Genomic DNA, 12,892 nt, shown 5'->3' with positions numbered 1-12,892 from the left:
AACTTAACATCAGCCACAAAAATACCAGTGAATGTCAGAGATTGGGAATCCTGTTGCTGGTGACTCAGGCCCCAATTCTCCACCATCTATAAGGAATAAATAGGCATTATTATGAATTGTGTTCCAATTTTTTGGATGACAGTGGCTCAAAGAATATTTTGCACTGTCCAGGATACTGCAGTCCACTTAACTGTATTCAACCTGATGGTCACAGTTATCAAGCTCCTGTACCTTCTTCGCTATGGTAGCAGCGAGATGAGAACATGATCAGGGTGGTGTGGATAATATTGATAAATACTAGCTGCTTTTTTTTAAGGCAGTACCTCCTGTAGATCCATTTGATGGTGGGTAGGTCAGTACTTGTGATGGACCATGCAATGACTACCACTTTCTGCAATTGTTCCTGTCATTCGAGTTTTCAAACCAGGCTATGGTGCAACCAGTCAGTATGCTCTCTACCATGCATCTGTAGATTGAGTAGATTGGTATGTCGCCAAATACTCTATAAATTTGGCGACATACCAAATCTCCTCAATCTTCTATGGAAGTTAATGAGCTTTCTTTGTACTGCATCAATATACTGGACCCAGGACAGATCTTGTCCAAGAACTTGAAACTTGAATCTTTCCCCCATCGTCCCAATGATGAAGACTGCTATCAGACTTCATAAGGTCATACAATAAGTGACAGGAGCAGAATTAGCCCATTTGGCCCATCAGGTCTACTCCACCATTCATTCATGGCTGATCTTTCTTCCCCTCTCAACCCCATTCTCCTGCCTTCTCTCCATAACCCCTGACACCTGTACTATTCAAGAATCTATCTGTCTATGCCTTAAAAGTCTCTGACTTCCTGGATCCTCGGATTTCCCCTACTGAAGTCAATAATCAGCTCCTTGATCTTGCTAACATTTGTTGTTCTGGCACCATTCAATCAGATTATCATTTTCGAACCTACACTCTGACTCGTTACCTTTTATTCATCCAACAACAGCAATATCGTGGCAAATTAATGATCTTGAAGCCATGTATGGCTACACAGTCATGTATATAGAGAGAATAGAGCAGAGGACTGAGCACACAGCCTTGAAATGAGTTCCAATGCTTCTGATTTGTCTCATTCATCTGTTTTTCAGCCGCAGTGCTGTTTGGTACTCTGGACTTCAGCTGATTCGATTTTCTTTCACAACGGTAGAAAAACGATCTCACAGATTAATTATTATCTATTCTGCAAATTTACACTGAAGTAGATCTTTCACCATCTCTAAACAGATAAAGTCCAGGGATACATGGGATGCAAGAAACCGTCAGTGCTGAACCAGGACTTGGTAGTTTAAATTTGTCTGAATTTTAAAAATTATTTTAAAGAACTGTATGAACCTTCTGATTGAAAATCTATTGAAAATAATAAATACATCAAGTGAGAACTGAAAACAAGCACAATAAACTGTGGGTAAGTTTTCCTAATGTGCAAAAGATTTAAGAATCCATTTACTGGTGCATGTAATTAACATACACACAGCAGGTGGTTCAGCAAGTGTTCATAAAGTAGAATGGAGTGGAATGTGAAGATAATTATGGTGTCATGTGATGGATGGGCAGTGAGCATTGCAATGGGATAGGATTTGAGGGGTAAAGGGGTTGTAGAGTATAAAGGTAATAATATGCATTAGATTGGAATGTCGACATAATGAGGTGGTGATATGTTACAGTGAGAGGTAATAATGGTGTTTTGTAATGGAGTGCGAGGGGTAAAGATGATACATTGCAATGAAGTGTGAGGGGTATCAAATGTAATGGGGTGGGGTATAAGAGTGATGGTGTTAGAATAATAGAATAATAATAGTGAAAGGAATGGAATTGGTGGGATAATGCTGCAATTGGATGTGGTTGGTGTAAAGTTCGTGCAATGGACTGGGGATAATAGGTAGAATTGTAATGGGATGGGTTGTGAAGTTGAACAATGGTTGGGTTATGAAGGTGTCATAATATACTGCTTGATATATTCTGATGTACGATGGAATTGTACGTTGGATAATTTTGTAATGGGACGATGTGATCATAATAATGATTAAGTGTATTGGATATGAGGGCATTGTTTATTGGCTAGGGGAGTGAGGAGTAATAATGTTGCTAGTGGGGTGGGAATGAAGTGCAATGTTATGTAATGGGATTAAGTGGCATGGAATTAAGTGTGAGGGTAATGATGTGTATGTCAAAGGATGGGGTAACAAAGAGTAATAATAGTACGATGGATGGAGTAGTGAGAGTAATAGTAGTGCTGTGGGATAGTGAGGTGTAATTATGGTGTAATGGGCTTGGATAGTGAGGTGTAAAAATCGTCAATGGAATGAGATGAAAATATGGTGTAGTGTGATTGGGTAACGGGGTAACAATGGTATAATGGGGTGAGGCGATTGGTAGTTAAAATGGTGTAATGAGCTGGGATGGTAATGCATAATGAGATATGTGTGGGGATATAGTATGCTGGATATTCCTTGTCGCACTGACCTCTGTAGTCATGAAGCCAATCGAAAGGCTTGTGCTGGCCAAGCTGAAAAATATCACAAACTCCCTGCTGGACCCTCTGCAGTTTGCATATCGGGCCAATAGATCTGTGGATGATGCAGTCAAACCTGGGCCTGCACTTCATCCTACAGCACCTAGACCACCAGGGGACCTATGCGAGGATCCTGTTTGTTGATTTTAGCTCTGCATTCAACACCACTGGGCTACTACACTCCAAACTTTCTGAGTTGACTGTGCCTGAACCCCTCTGTCAGTGGATCACCAACTTCCTGACAGACAAGAAGCAGCATGTGAGGCTGGGAAAGCACATCTCGGACCCGCAAACGCTCAGCATAGGAGCACCGCAAGGCTGCGTACTCCCTCCTCTCCTCTACTCTCTCTACACCAACGATTGCACCTCCACAGACACCTCTGTCAAGCTTCTCAAGTTTGTGGACGACACAACCCTGATTGGACTGATCCAGGATGGGGAGGAACCTGCCTACTGACAGGAAGTGTCACAGCTGGCGTCCTGGTGCCGTAGCAACAACCTAGAGCTCAATGCTCTTAAGACAGTGGAATTGATTGTAGACTTTAGGAGAGCTCCCCCTCCCCTCACCCCACTCACCATCAACAACACCACAGTCACATCTGTAGAGTCTTTTAAGTTCCTGGGAACCATCATCTCCAAGGACCTTAAGTGGAGGGCTACCATCGACTCCACAGTCAAAAAGGCACAACAGAGGATGTACTTCCTGCGGCAGCTGAGGAAGCACAATCTGCCACAGGCAATGATGGTCCAATTCTACACGGCCATCGTAGAGTCTGTCCTCCATCATGGTCTGGTTTGGCTCAGCCACCAAGCACGACACCTGGAGCCTGCAGCGAATTGTCCGATCTGCAGAGAAGGTTATTGGCTGCAACCTTCCCTCCATTGATGAACTGTACACTCCAAGGGCCAGGAAGTGAGCGGGCAAGATCATTTCTGACCCCTCTCACCCTGGCCACAAACCCTTTGAATCACTTCCCTCTGGAAGGCGACTCCGGATTGCCAAAGCTGCCACAGCCGGACATAAAAACAGTTTTTATCCATGAGTAGTTGCTCTACTCAACAGCTAAAAATCTGTAGCCTCCCTTTGATCTGGTATTTTGTTGGTTCACATACTTGATCAATGGTGTTTTATCATGAATGTTTTATTATTATTAATGTTTAGTGTTTTCTGAGTCATTCGTAACTGTCATTGTATGTCATGTTGTTACTTGTGGGTGGAGCACCAAGGCAAATTCCTTGTATATGAACACTTGGCCAATAGACTTACTTACTTACTTACTTATTTACTTTGTGTTTCAATCAGAGAAACAGATTTCTACCCACGATGGGATCCAGCTCCCTTACTTCACATCAACTGCAAATTGTGCTGAGAATCATACTGGTTTACCAGTTATGCAATGCAGGTAAATATTTTTCTTACATTTCAAACCACAGTACTAATCATGACCTGCAAATATGAAGGTTTTCGAATGTGCCTGCTCACATGCAGGTTCAAATGTGAGTATATATTTTTTCTTCCTTTATAACTTCAACCAACATATAGATATGTGAGAGGTGTTAACCAAACAGAAAATATGCTGGGAAGATGTAGCTTCTTAGCAGCATTATAATAATAATAAAATTATTAAAAATAAAATAATATTATTATTATTATTATTATTATTATTATAAAGCCGGGGTTCATGGGATGACCGGAATGGAAGAGGAGATGGCTGCAACGGGCCTTTGTGACCAGCTGCAACTGGGTCAAAAATGGTGCCTCTTGCATATTGACTCAGTGGGCTGTTCAGTACATCCTGTACTGACTGGGGAAATTGTGTTTACGTATAGGGATAGCCATCCTATCCTGACCTCCACTATCTCTGCAACTGAACCCAGATTGATTTCAAACTGTTCCTCATTTTGATGAAAGGGATCAACACAAAATGTTCAGGCTCCCCAATGAGGTATGATATACTGAATATTTCTATATCTTCTGTGATTTTTTTTCTAGATTTCCAGCATCTGCATATTTTGATTTAAAATGGGTTTTTGATTTTAAATTCTTTTATCTTTTCATCTATTTACACAATTGTACCAAATCAAAATCTAATTTAATGAGAAAGGCTAGGTAATGCTGCAAAGAGATTTGATCACAGTACCCTGCAGAAAGATGCCATCTATTTGCTCCTTGTAATGATCATGTATAATCAATGTATTCACAGTTTTATAATTTTACTTTATCACACACAGAAGGAATGTCCTGCAGACATGATACAGTGTCAACAAAAACCACTGGCGTAGCTTTGGAGTGCAAAATTCCAACACATACTCTGCACAGTGGTGCAGCGGTAGAGTTGTTGCCTAGCAATGCCAGAGACCGGGGTTCGATCCTGACTATGGTGGTGTCTGTACATTCTCCCTGTGAACTCATGGACTTTCTCCGGGTGCTCTAGTTTCCGCCCACATTCCAAAGTTGTGCAGGTTTGTAGATTAATTGGCTTCTGTATATTGTCCCTAGTGTGTAGGATAGAACTAGATAGAACTATAGGTGATCGCTGGTCGGCATGGACCCAGTGGGCCGACGGGCGTTTCCACACTTAGTTTAGTATCTCTGAACTAAACTAAAGATTTACTCCCTGACCCAGTGTACATATGGAATTATTAATGATCTTTTCCCTTCTCTTTATCTCTATACCTGCTCTGGTATTATAAGGCATGAACGGATGACAAATCCCCAGGATCAAATGGTTTCCCTCAGTGAGGAAAAGTACCTATCAAAAACATTATTGTTTCCATCTGCGGCCTTCCCCAATTCCCTTGCTTTTGGAACCATTCCTTTAGATTGGAAAATTGAGCATGACACACAACTATTTAGGAAAGGCAAGCAGGAAAGAAGAAAAGCAGAAAATTGTCAGCCAACTATCGTAATATCTGTCGTTACAAAATCACTAAACATCTTAAAGTTTCAATTATTCACAGAAAGCCAGGAAGGAAAAGTGAAGAGTAATCAAGTCAGATGAAAACCAATTAAATCTCTTGAAGATGTGAATATAATGGATAGAGAATCGTCTATGGATATTATTTCCAATAGGGGGTCAACATGATATTCAATTACATTCCTTTGTTTGGGAAATTAGCCAATCAGAAGGAAACATGATAATAGGTAGGGGTTTAAATTGGCAAGATATGAACAGAACTATTCTTCATTGCTCTATATTGGGGCAGAACTATTCATTTTATGTGTGAACAACTCAGATTATAGGGGGCAATATAAGCAGTGTGGATGGAAGCATTAAATTAATAGTGAATGGGCTGAACTGTGCTAAATTAATTTTGGTGAAGCTAATTGTGTGAACATCCACTTTGGATCTAAAAGGATTTAGAATAAAGTACGTCATAAACAATATCACAAAAACATTGCCAAGTTAGAGTACAGGAAGAAAACAGAAAACATGGAGTCAAGACAACAACCTCTTCCTCAATGTCAGCAACATGAAGCATGCCCCAGTCTGTACAACTGTGCTAAAGTGGAGATGGTCGAAGCTATAAATATCTACGTGTAAATATCACCAACAATTTTCCCTGGTGAAACACATTGACACTATGGTCAGGAAAGCACAACAATGCTTCTACTTCCACAGAAGGCAAAGGGAAATTAGGCATTGCTCCAATGATACTTATTAGTTTCTACAGATGCACCATATTTGGATGCATCTTATCTGGATGCATCATAGCTTGGTGTGGCAACTGCTCTTCTCAAGACCGTACAAAATTGCAGACAACTGTTAAAGCAGCAAGTCCATTGCACAAACCAGTCTCCCACCCTCATCAACTCCACCCATAATTTGCTGCTTAGGGAAAGCTGCCAACAAAAACAATTCTTGCACACACTGATCATTCTCCATTCTCCCTACTCCTATCGTATATAGGATACAAAAGCTTAAATGCCTTTACAACCAGATTCAAGAAGAGTGCTCATCCCTGCTATTATCAGATTCTTGAACGAATCGCGCGAAAATTAGGGATGAATTTCCAAACTACCTCATGTCGGACCATGCACATTTTTATTGGTACCTTCTCTGTAGCTGTGTCACTATATTTGGCATGCTGTTTATTTTCTCTATTGCACATTGATGTACTCATATATGGTATGATTCACATGGATAGCAAGTAAAAAAAGTTTTTTCACTGTATTCTGATGCAAAATGACAATAGCAATAAACAGTGGAGCTACAGAAAAACTTTAGACACCGTGTTCATAGATGAAAAAATGGTCAGGCATATGAAGTAACAAAAGGGCAATGGATTAAAAATTGATGTACAAAACCCAGGTTAGATTAGATTTGGGATACTGCAGCCTGTTCGATGGATATATTGGCCAAAGGCAGAGTTGATTAGGTGCCCGATCACCAGGAATTAAAATAAATGGAGATATTACATAAAGTTTAGTTTAGAGATACAGCGTGGAAATTAGCCCTTCAACCCACCAAGTCCACACCAACCAGCGATCCCCGCACAGTAACACTCTCCTACACACACTAGGGACAATTTACACTTATCCCAAGCCAATTAACATACAAACCTGTACGTCTTTGGAATGTGTGAGGAAACCAAAGATCTCGGAGAAAACCCATGCAAGTCACGGGGAGAATGTATAAACTCTGAACAGACAGCACCCGTAGTCAGGATCGAACCTGGGTCTACTGGCGCTGTAAGGCAGCAACTCTACTGCTGCGCCACCGTGCCGCCATAAAGTTAGGTAAATTTCCCTGAAATTTAAGATTCAAAATATGAAGCCATTTGGACAGGATGGAATGTGAGAAACTCTCTTGGTCAGAATGTGTAGTACCAGGGAGCAAGTTTAAAGAAATAAATAGTGACTGAAACTTGGTCAATGGTTCATTTTTCTTTTTTTTTTCAATTCAATTTATTTGTCATTTGGACCCCGTTGAGGTCCAAACGAAATGTTGTTTCTGCAGCCATACATTACAAAACAAAAAGACCCGAGACACAACACAATTTACACAAACATCCATCACCTCGCTGTGATGGAAGGCAAAAAAACTTATCCCTCCCCTGCACTCCCCCCCCCCCCGATGTCAGAGTCAAAGTCAAAGCCCCCGGCTGGCGATGGCGATTGTCCCGCGGCCAATAAAGCCACGCCGGGTGATGCAAGGCCGCACACCGGGTCTTGGTGTTGGAGCCCCGGCGGGCGCTCGCAAAGTCCCGCGGCCATTCCAAGCCGCGCGGGGCGGTGCTGTAAGGCCCCGCTCCAGGTGCTCTTCAACCCCGCAACTCGGGCGGGAGAAGTCGCCGTTGCGGAAGCCCCGAAAAGCGGTCTCCCAGCAGGGACCCGCGGGCTCCCGGTGCCGCAGTCCGCCAGACCCGCAGTTGCAGCCTCCGAATCACCGGGGGTCGGGTGGCAGCAGCGCTCCACCACCGCTCCACCCGCTCCGGACTCGGCCAGCTCCGCAACGGTGAGGTGAGTAGTCGGCAGCTCCACAACTGGAGCCCCAGGTCATTCCTGTTGGAGGCCGCTCCACGTTGCAGCCCCAACGACAACGGAGACCCGACAAAGAAAAGGTCGGGTCTCCCGTGCAGGGAAAGATTTTAAAGTTACCCCACCCCCCCACACACATACCCCAACAAAAAAAATAACAAAAACTACATAAAAACGAGACAAAAAAAAAAAAAACACAGACGGACTGCAGAGGCCGCTGCTGACAAGAGTCGCGCCGCCCACCTGTTTAAATTTTAAATCTGAGATTAAATTTTATGGAATACAAAGCAAATGTGAGTATGTATATACTGGTCACAGATCAGTCCTGATCATAGTGAACAGATTGGGTGAAGAGGAGAAAGCGTGATTGGAAGGGAGATGGTGGGAAATGGCTTACCTCTGTTCTGAGATGAAAGTAAAATATTTACTGCAGGACTGGAAATCTCAAAAAACAGGAAATGCTGGATGTGTTCAGCAGGTCGGGATCAGTAGAGAGCGAAGACGAGAAAGACTTGACAAGGTTTGAGATTATTCACTCATTTCCCTGCTTTTCTCTCGACAGATGTTACCTGAACTGTTACATCAACATCTTTTGTCCTCATTCCTATTCTTAGATGCTCTTCGAATGCTCATGTTTTACTATGCCTGTGATTTTAATAATGATTTTAATTTTCAGTTCAATTATATCTGTGGTGTTATCATGACTTATGCTGTTTGTCTCAATTTAGCCATTGTGCAGTTGTTAATGACTTTTTCTCTAGGTCCCAATGTGCCTGTGTTGATTATTTTTTGCCATTAATCCCTGTGCGCTTGCAGTATTAATGTTGGGTTTTTTAATTGTATTTCAAGAGTACATTTAATGGCATTAATGCTTGATATACCCGGTTAATGCAATGTTATTAAAGATTCTTAACCTTTAATGCCATTTTCAGTGATGTCACAGTGCAGAATTCTCAGATGCAATTCTCAGTTTGTTTCTGCTACATCTCATCTTGACGGTTCTTTGAATGAAGACTTTTGTATTGCCTTGCGCTCATATTCGTGGTGCACCCAACGAACTGCTTGGTTTTGCCGCGGGGACCTAATCTACCATTCTGCTGTGCAAGGAATTGAGGATTTAATGATCCAGCATAACTGTTCCAAGGATGGTAAAGTCTCATTACCTCGACCGCACGTGCCAGCAGATAATCAAGATAATCTACACCTACCAGACACTTGCAAATATGAGATGAGCTTTTACTACAAACAGCGCCAGAAACCAACCTACCTTTACTGTGGCATCTTTGGGAACCTCCACATTCGAACGTTTTACAATGATTTTCAGACATGTCGAGTTCAGGGAGCGTGGCCGGTGATTGACAACAATTACTTAACCCTGCAACTGACTAATGCACCAATCGCACCACATCATAACATTTCAGCAATCAGCAAGGTGATGTCCTTTGATATAGTTGGTGAATTTTGTGGTCAGATATCACCTACGCTTGTATAGTACTCTGGAAAGTTGGCCCATTCAATTAGCCTCAGATTTGCTTTACATCATTGCTCGTGAAATTGTGTTAATATTCATGAACGAATGGTGTTTCAGTCATAGTTTGTGTCATTGTCAGTGATACCCACATCCAGCCAATAATTTAAAAGATTTTGACTAACAACAACATTTATGGCCACAAGCAGAATGTTGCTTGTATCGGTAACAGAATGGTCATTAAGGCATAAAGTTAATTACCACTATAGAATAGTGTTAATCACCAATGGAAGCGTATCGATGGAAATTATCAGAATAAAATTGTTTCCCAATGGGATATTGACAGTATTTAGCACTGACATACAGAAAAAGGATGTACTTATCTGTTACAAGGCCCCCAAAGTCAACCTGCTCATGAATGGCAAGGTTTTGTGAGGCATATGGGCATGTCAGAACAAGCAAACCCTGGGAAGTAGCTTGAAAAATGCTTTCCCAGTCCAGATTAAAGAAGCAATTTAAACGATTATAAATCACTGAAAGACATTTCTAAATACCAAACAAAAATTAGCTTGCAATAAATTCAACATTGTATATTCTAAAGCCCCTGTCCCACTTTCACGACCTAATTGGCAACCTCTGCCGAGTTTGCCCTTGACTCATACTCGCAGCATGGTCGCCACAAGGTCGTAGAAGGTCGTAGGAGGTCTTCGTAACTCTTCCTCATGCTCGTGAGTGGTCTCCGCGTACTCGTGGCCTCAAGTTGGTTGCGGCATTATTTCCAGCCTGATAAAAAATGTCCACGAGTAAAAAAAAAAGTCGGGATGGCAAGAATTTATACTTTTTACTCATAGGTAGGTCGTAGGCAGGTCTAAGAAGGTCGTGATGGTAGTCGTAGGTAGTCGTAGATAGTCGTAGGTCGGTATCTGGCCCGAGAAAAAAATGCAAACATGACATCATTTTATCATGTGATCATTTTCCACGTAGCTAGTCGTAGTTGGACTTAGGTGTGGAAGACTGAGGTCGAGGTGGGTCGTAGGAGGTCGTAAATATAGTCGTAGGAGGGCGCAGACATAGTCGTAGGAGTCATAGACATAGTCGTGGGAGGTCGTAGGAGGTTTTTTACTTCGACGAGTCAACACGACCTTAACATTTTTTTCAATTCATCTAGGGTCTTCTAAACTCGTGGATTAGGCCATTCTTCTCCATTCCACAGATTCACTTTTGCCCAAAAGATTTTCCAGAATGATTACCAGGAATTCAGCAAGTTTGTGTCCTGTCTCTGAACTCCATGTGAAGTCCAACAATGGACTGCAACAGGGAAGTTGCCTTCAGACTTTGGCCAGCAAGTTCCGTACTTACTGACACATACAGGAAGTAAATACTGACACAAGGAACATATTGGTAGCTTGGTGTGGAATTGCAGGCATTTCCTGATAATTTCCAAGCCCCAAGCCATTGACTTCCAGTAGAGTAACAAGAGGCTACTTGAGTGAAGAGCACTGAATGAATGAGTGTGGTGCAATTGCATTGAGAATGCATGAAGAATAAAGTAATAGTGAATAAGATTGGAGAAAGAGGGACAGAAAATGTAAAATTCAGAAATGAATGATTCTTCTTTCATTGATTCACAGGTTACTGCTATTTTTAAGAACTCCAAGGAATGCATTGACCAGAAAGTGTATCAAGCTGAAATGGACAATGTTCCTGCTGCATTTGTGGATGGTTCTGTAAATGGTGGCTTAAGAAATGGGGCAAACAGTCTGGTTATCAAGAAAATGTTGAGTACTGGCCACGTGGAGATCCAAGCGAGTTATATTGGCACGACTCTGATTGTGCGACAGGTGGGTCAGCACCTGAGCATTGCCATCCTCATGCCAGAGGAAGTGGCAAGTTCACATACAGAGGATCAGGACCTACAGCTCTGCTTAACTGGCTGCCCTTTCATTGAAAGGCTTCCCTGGACTACCCACCTCCATAATGCACAAAAGGCCAAAGCCAAATGCAAAGAGGGCCTGCTGGTTGAAGATAACTACTTTGAATATTGTGTTTTTGATATCCTGGTGACTGGTAATCCTAATATTTCCTTAGCAACATTCAAGGCTGTGGAAGATGCAAAAATGTTATACCCAAACAAGGATTTGCTTCATGTGTTCAGGAACAGCTGGCCTGGTCGGCCGATCCCTTCCTGCCTTCCACTGTTGGTTTCTGTGCTGTGGGTGCTCTTCTGCAACAATATTTTTTCTTCTAAATCCTGAGTGTCTAAGCACTTAGTCACTGGATGATGTTGCACAAGGAATTTTAGTTTAGTTTAGAGATACAGAGCGGAAACAGGCCCTTCAGCCCACCGGGTCTGCGCCGACCAGCGATCCCCGCACATTAACACTATCCTACACACACTAGGGACAATCTTTACATTTACCTTTGGAGTGTGGGAGGAAACCAAAGATCTTGGCAAAAACCCACGCGGTCATGGGAAGAACATACAAACTCCGTACAGACAGCACCCATAGTCGGCCTTCGAACCCGGGTCTCCGGCGTTGCAAGCGTTGTAAGGCAGCAACTCTACCGTTGAGCAACCATGCCGCCCACTTGCCCGTTCATTGCATTTGACATGAAAGTCATTCAGCCTCTGCTCAGGGATCCTCTGAGTATCTGAAGCTTAACTCATATTTGATTGTAGCTTCAGTTTTTGACTGCCATTACCAACAACGTGGCATAGGTCACAATTAATTGAGTATATGTTTCCAAGTAAACTTAGATCATTATGAACACAGCCATGGTGGTCTAATCAGATTATCTACTATATATTCGCTTTTCATAGAAGTCAAATATCCACTGTGCATAGTTCTGTCAAACAGCTACCCATACATAATCCAATCAAATGTTCACCAAGGCCTGTTTTTAGCTCAAAGACACAATCCTGTACAGTTTTACTTTATACACTATCCTCCCCCAGGACAGACCATCCTGTAGCTTTGAAGGTTGTGTATGTATTCCCCATCAATTTAGTAATCCTGCAAAAATAATGCAATAACCATCCACAACACCTCATGCTTTTAGTTGTTGAATCTTTAAGTTTTTCCCTCAGTTAATTGTGTGAAATACAGTAGTAGAAATGTTTGCTGGCCATTTAAAATGTAACAACAAAAATCTTCTATGACTATGACCATCTTTAAGAAAACTAATCCCAAAGAATGGAATAGTTTTACAGGCTCCCACTCTCCCCCACTCTCCCTCTCATCCCATCCCCCCCTCTCACCCCCTCCCCCCTCCCTTCCCCCACCTCTCCTCCTCCCTTCCCACCCTCCCTCTCCTCCTCCCCTTCACCCCCTCTCCCTCTGTCTCTTACCCCTCTCTCTGTCTCTGCCCCTCTTTCTCTTTCT

General features: G+C 42.4%; 1 protein-coding gene across 3 annotated transcripts; it reads left to right on the top strand.

Annotated features, from left to right (window-relative positions):
• The first annotated feature begins 1,270 nt into the window (after positions 1-1,270).
• Positions 1,271-12,659, top strand: LOC116973372 (repulsive guidance molecule A-like). Of its 3 annotated transcripts, XM_033021369.1 has the most exons (5): positions 1,271-1,452; positions 3,863-3,962; positions 8,475-8,561; positions 8,974-9,473; positions 11,141-12,659. In XM_033021369.1, exons 4-5 carry the CDS (start codon positions 8,976-8,978, stop codon positions 11,762-11,764), a joined length of 1,122 nt encoding a protein of 373 aa, XP_032877260.1. In that variant the 5' UTR covers positions 1,271-1,452; positions 3,863-3,962; positions 8,475-8,561; positions 8,974-8,975; the 3' UTR covers positions 11,765-12,659. The 3 variants fall into 3 exon arrangements, with proteins under 3 accessions (XP_032877260.1, XP_032877259.1, XP_032877258.1); XM_033021368.1 differs by lacking the exon at positions 8,475-8,561 and having other exon boundaries at positions 3,865-3,962; XM_033021367.1 differs by lacking the exon at positions 8,475-8,561 and having other exon boundaries at positions 3,863-4,056.
• Positions 12,660-12,892: the final 233 nt, after the last annotated feature.

Source organism: Amblyraja radiata, chromosome 5 (assembly GCF_010909765.2).
Source record: "Amblyraja radiata isolate CabotCenter1 chromosome 5, sAmbRad1.1.pri, whole genome shotgun sequence".
Classification (NCBI taxonomy): domain Eukaryota; kingdom Metazoa; phylum Chordata; class Chondrichthyes; order Rajiformes; family Rajidae; genus Amblyraja; species Amblyraja radiata.
Note: the sequence above shows the minus strand (reverse complement) of the source record. Positions and strands in the feature narration are given on the sequence as shown.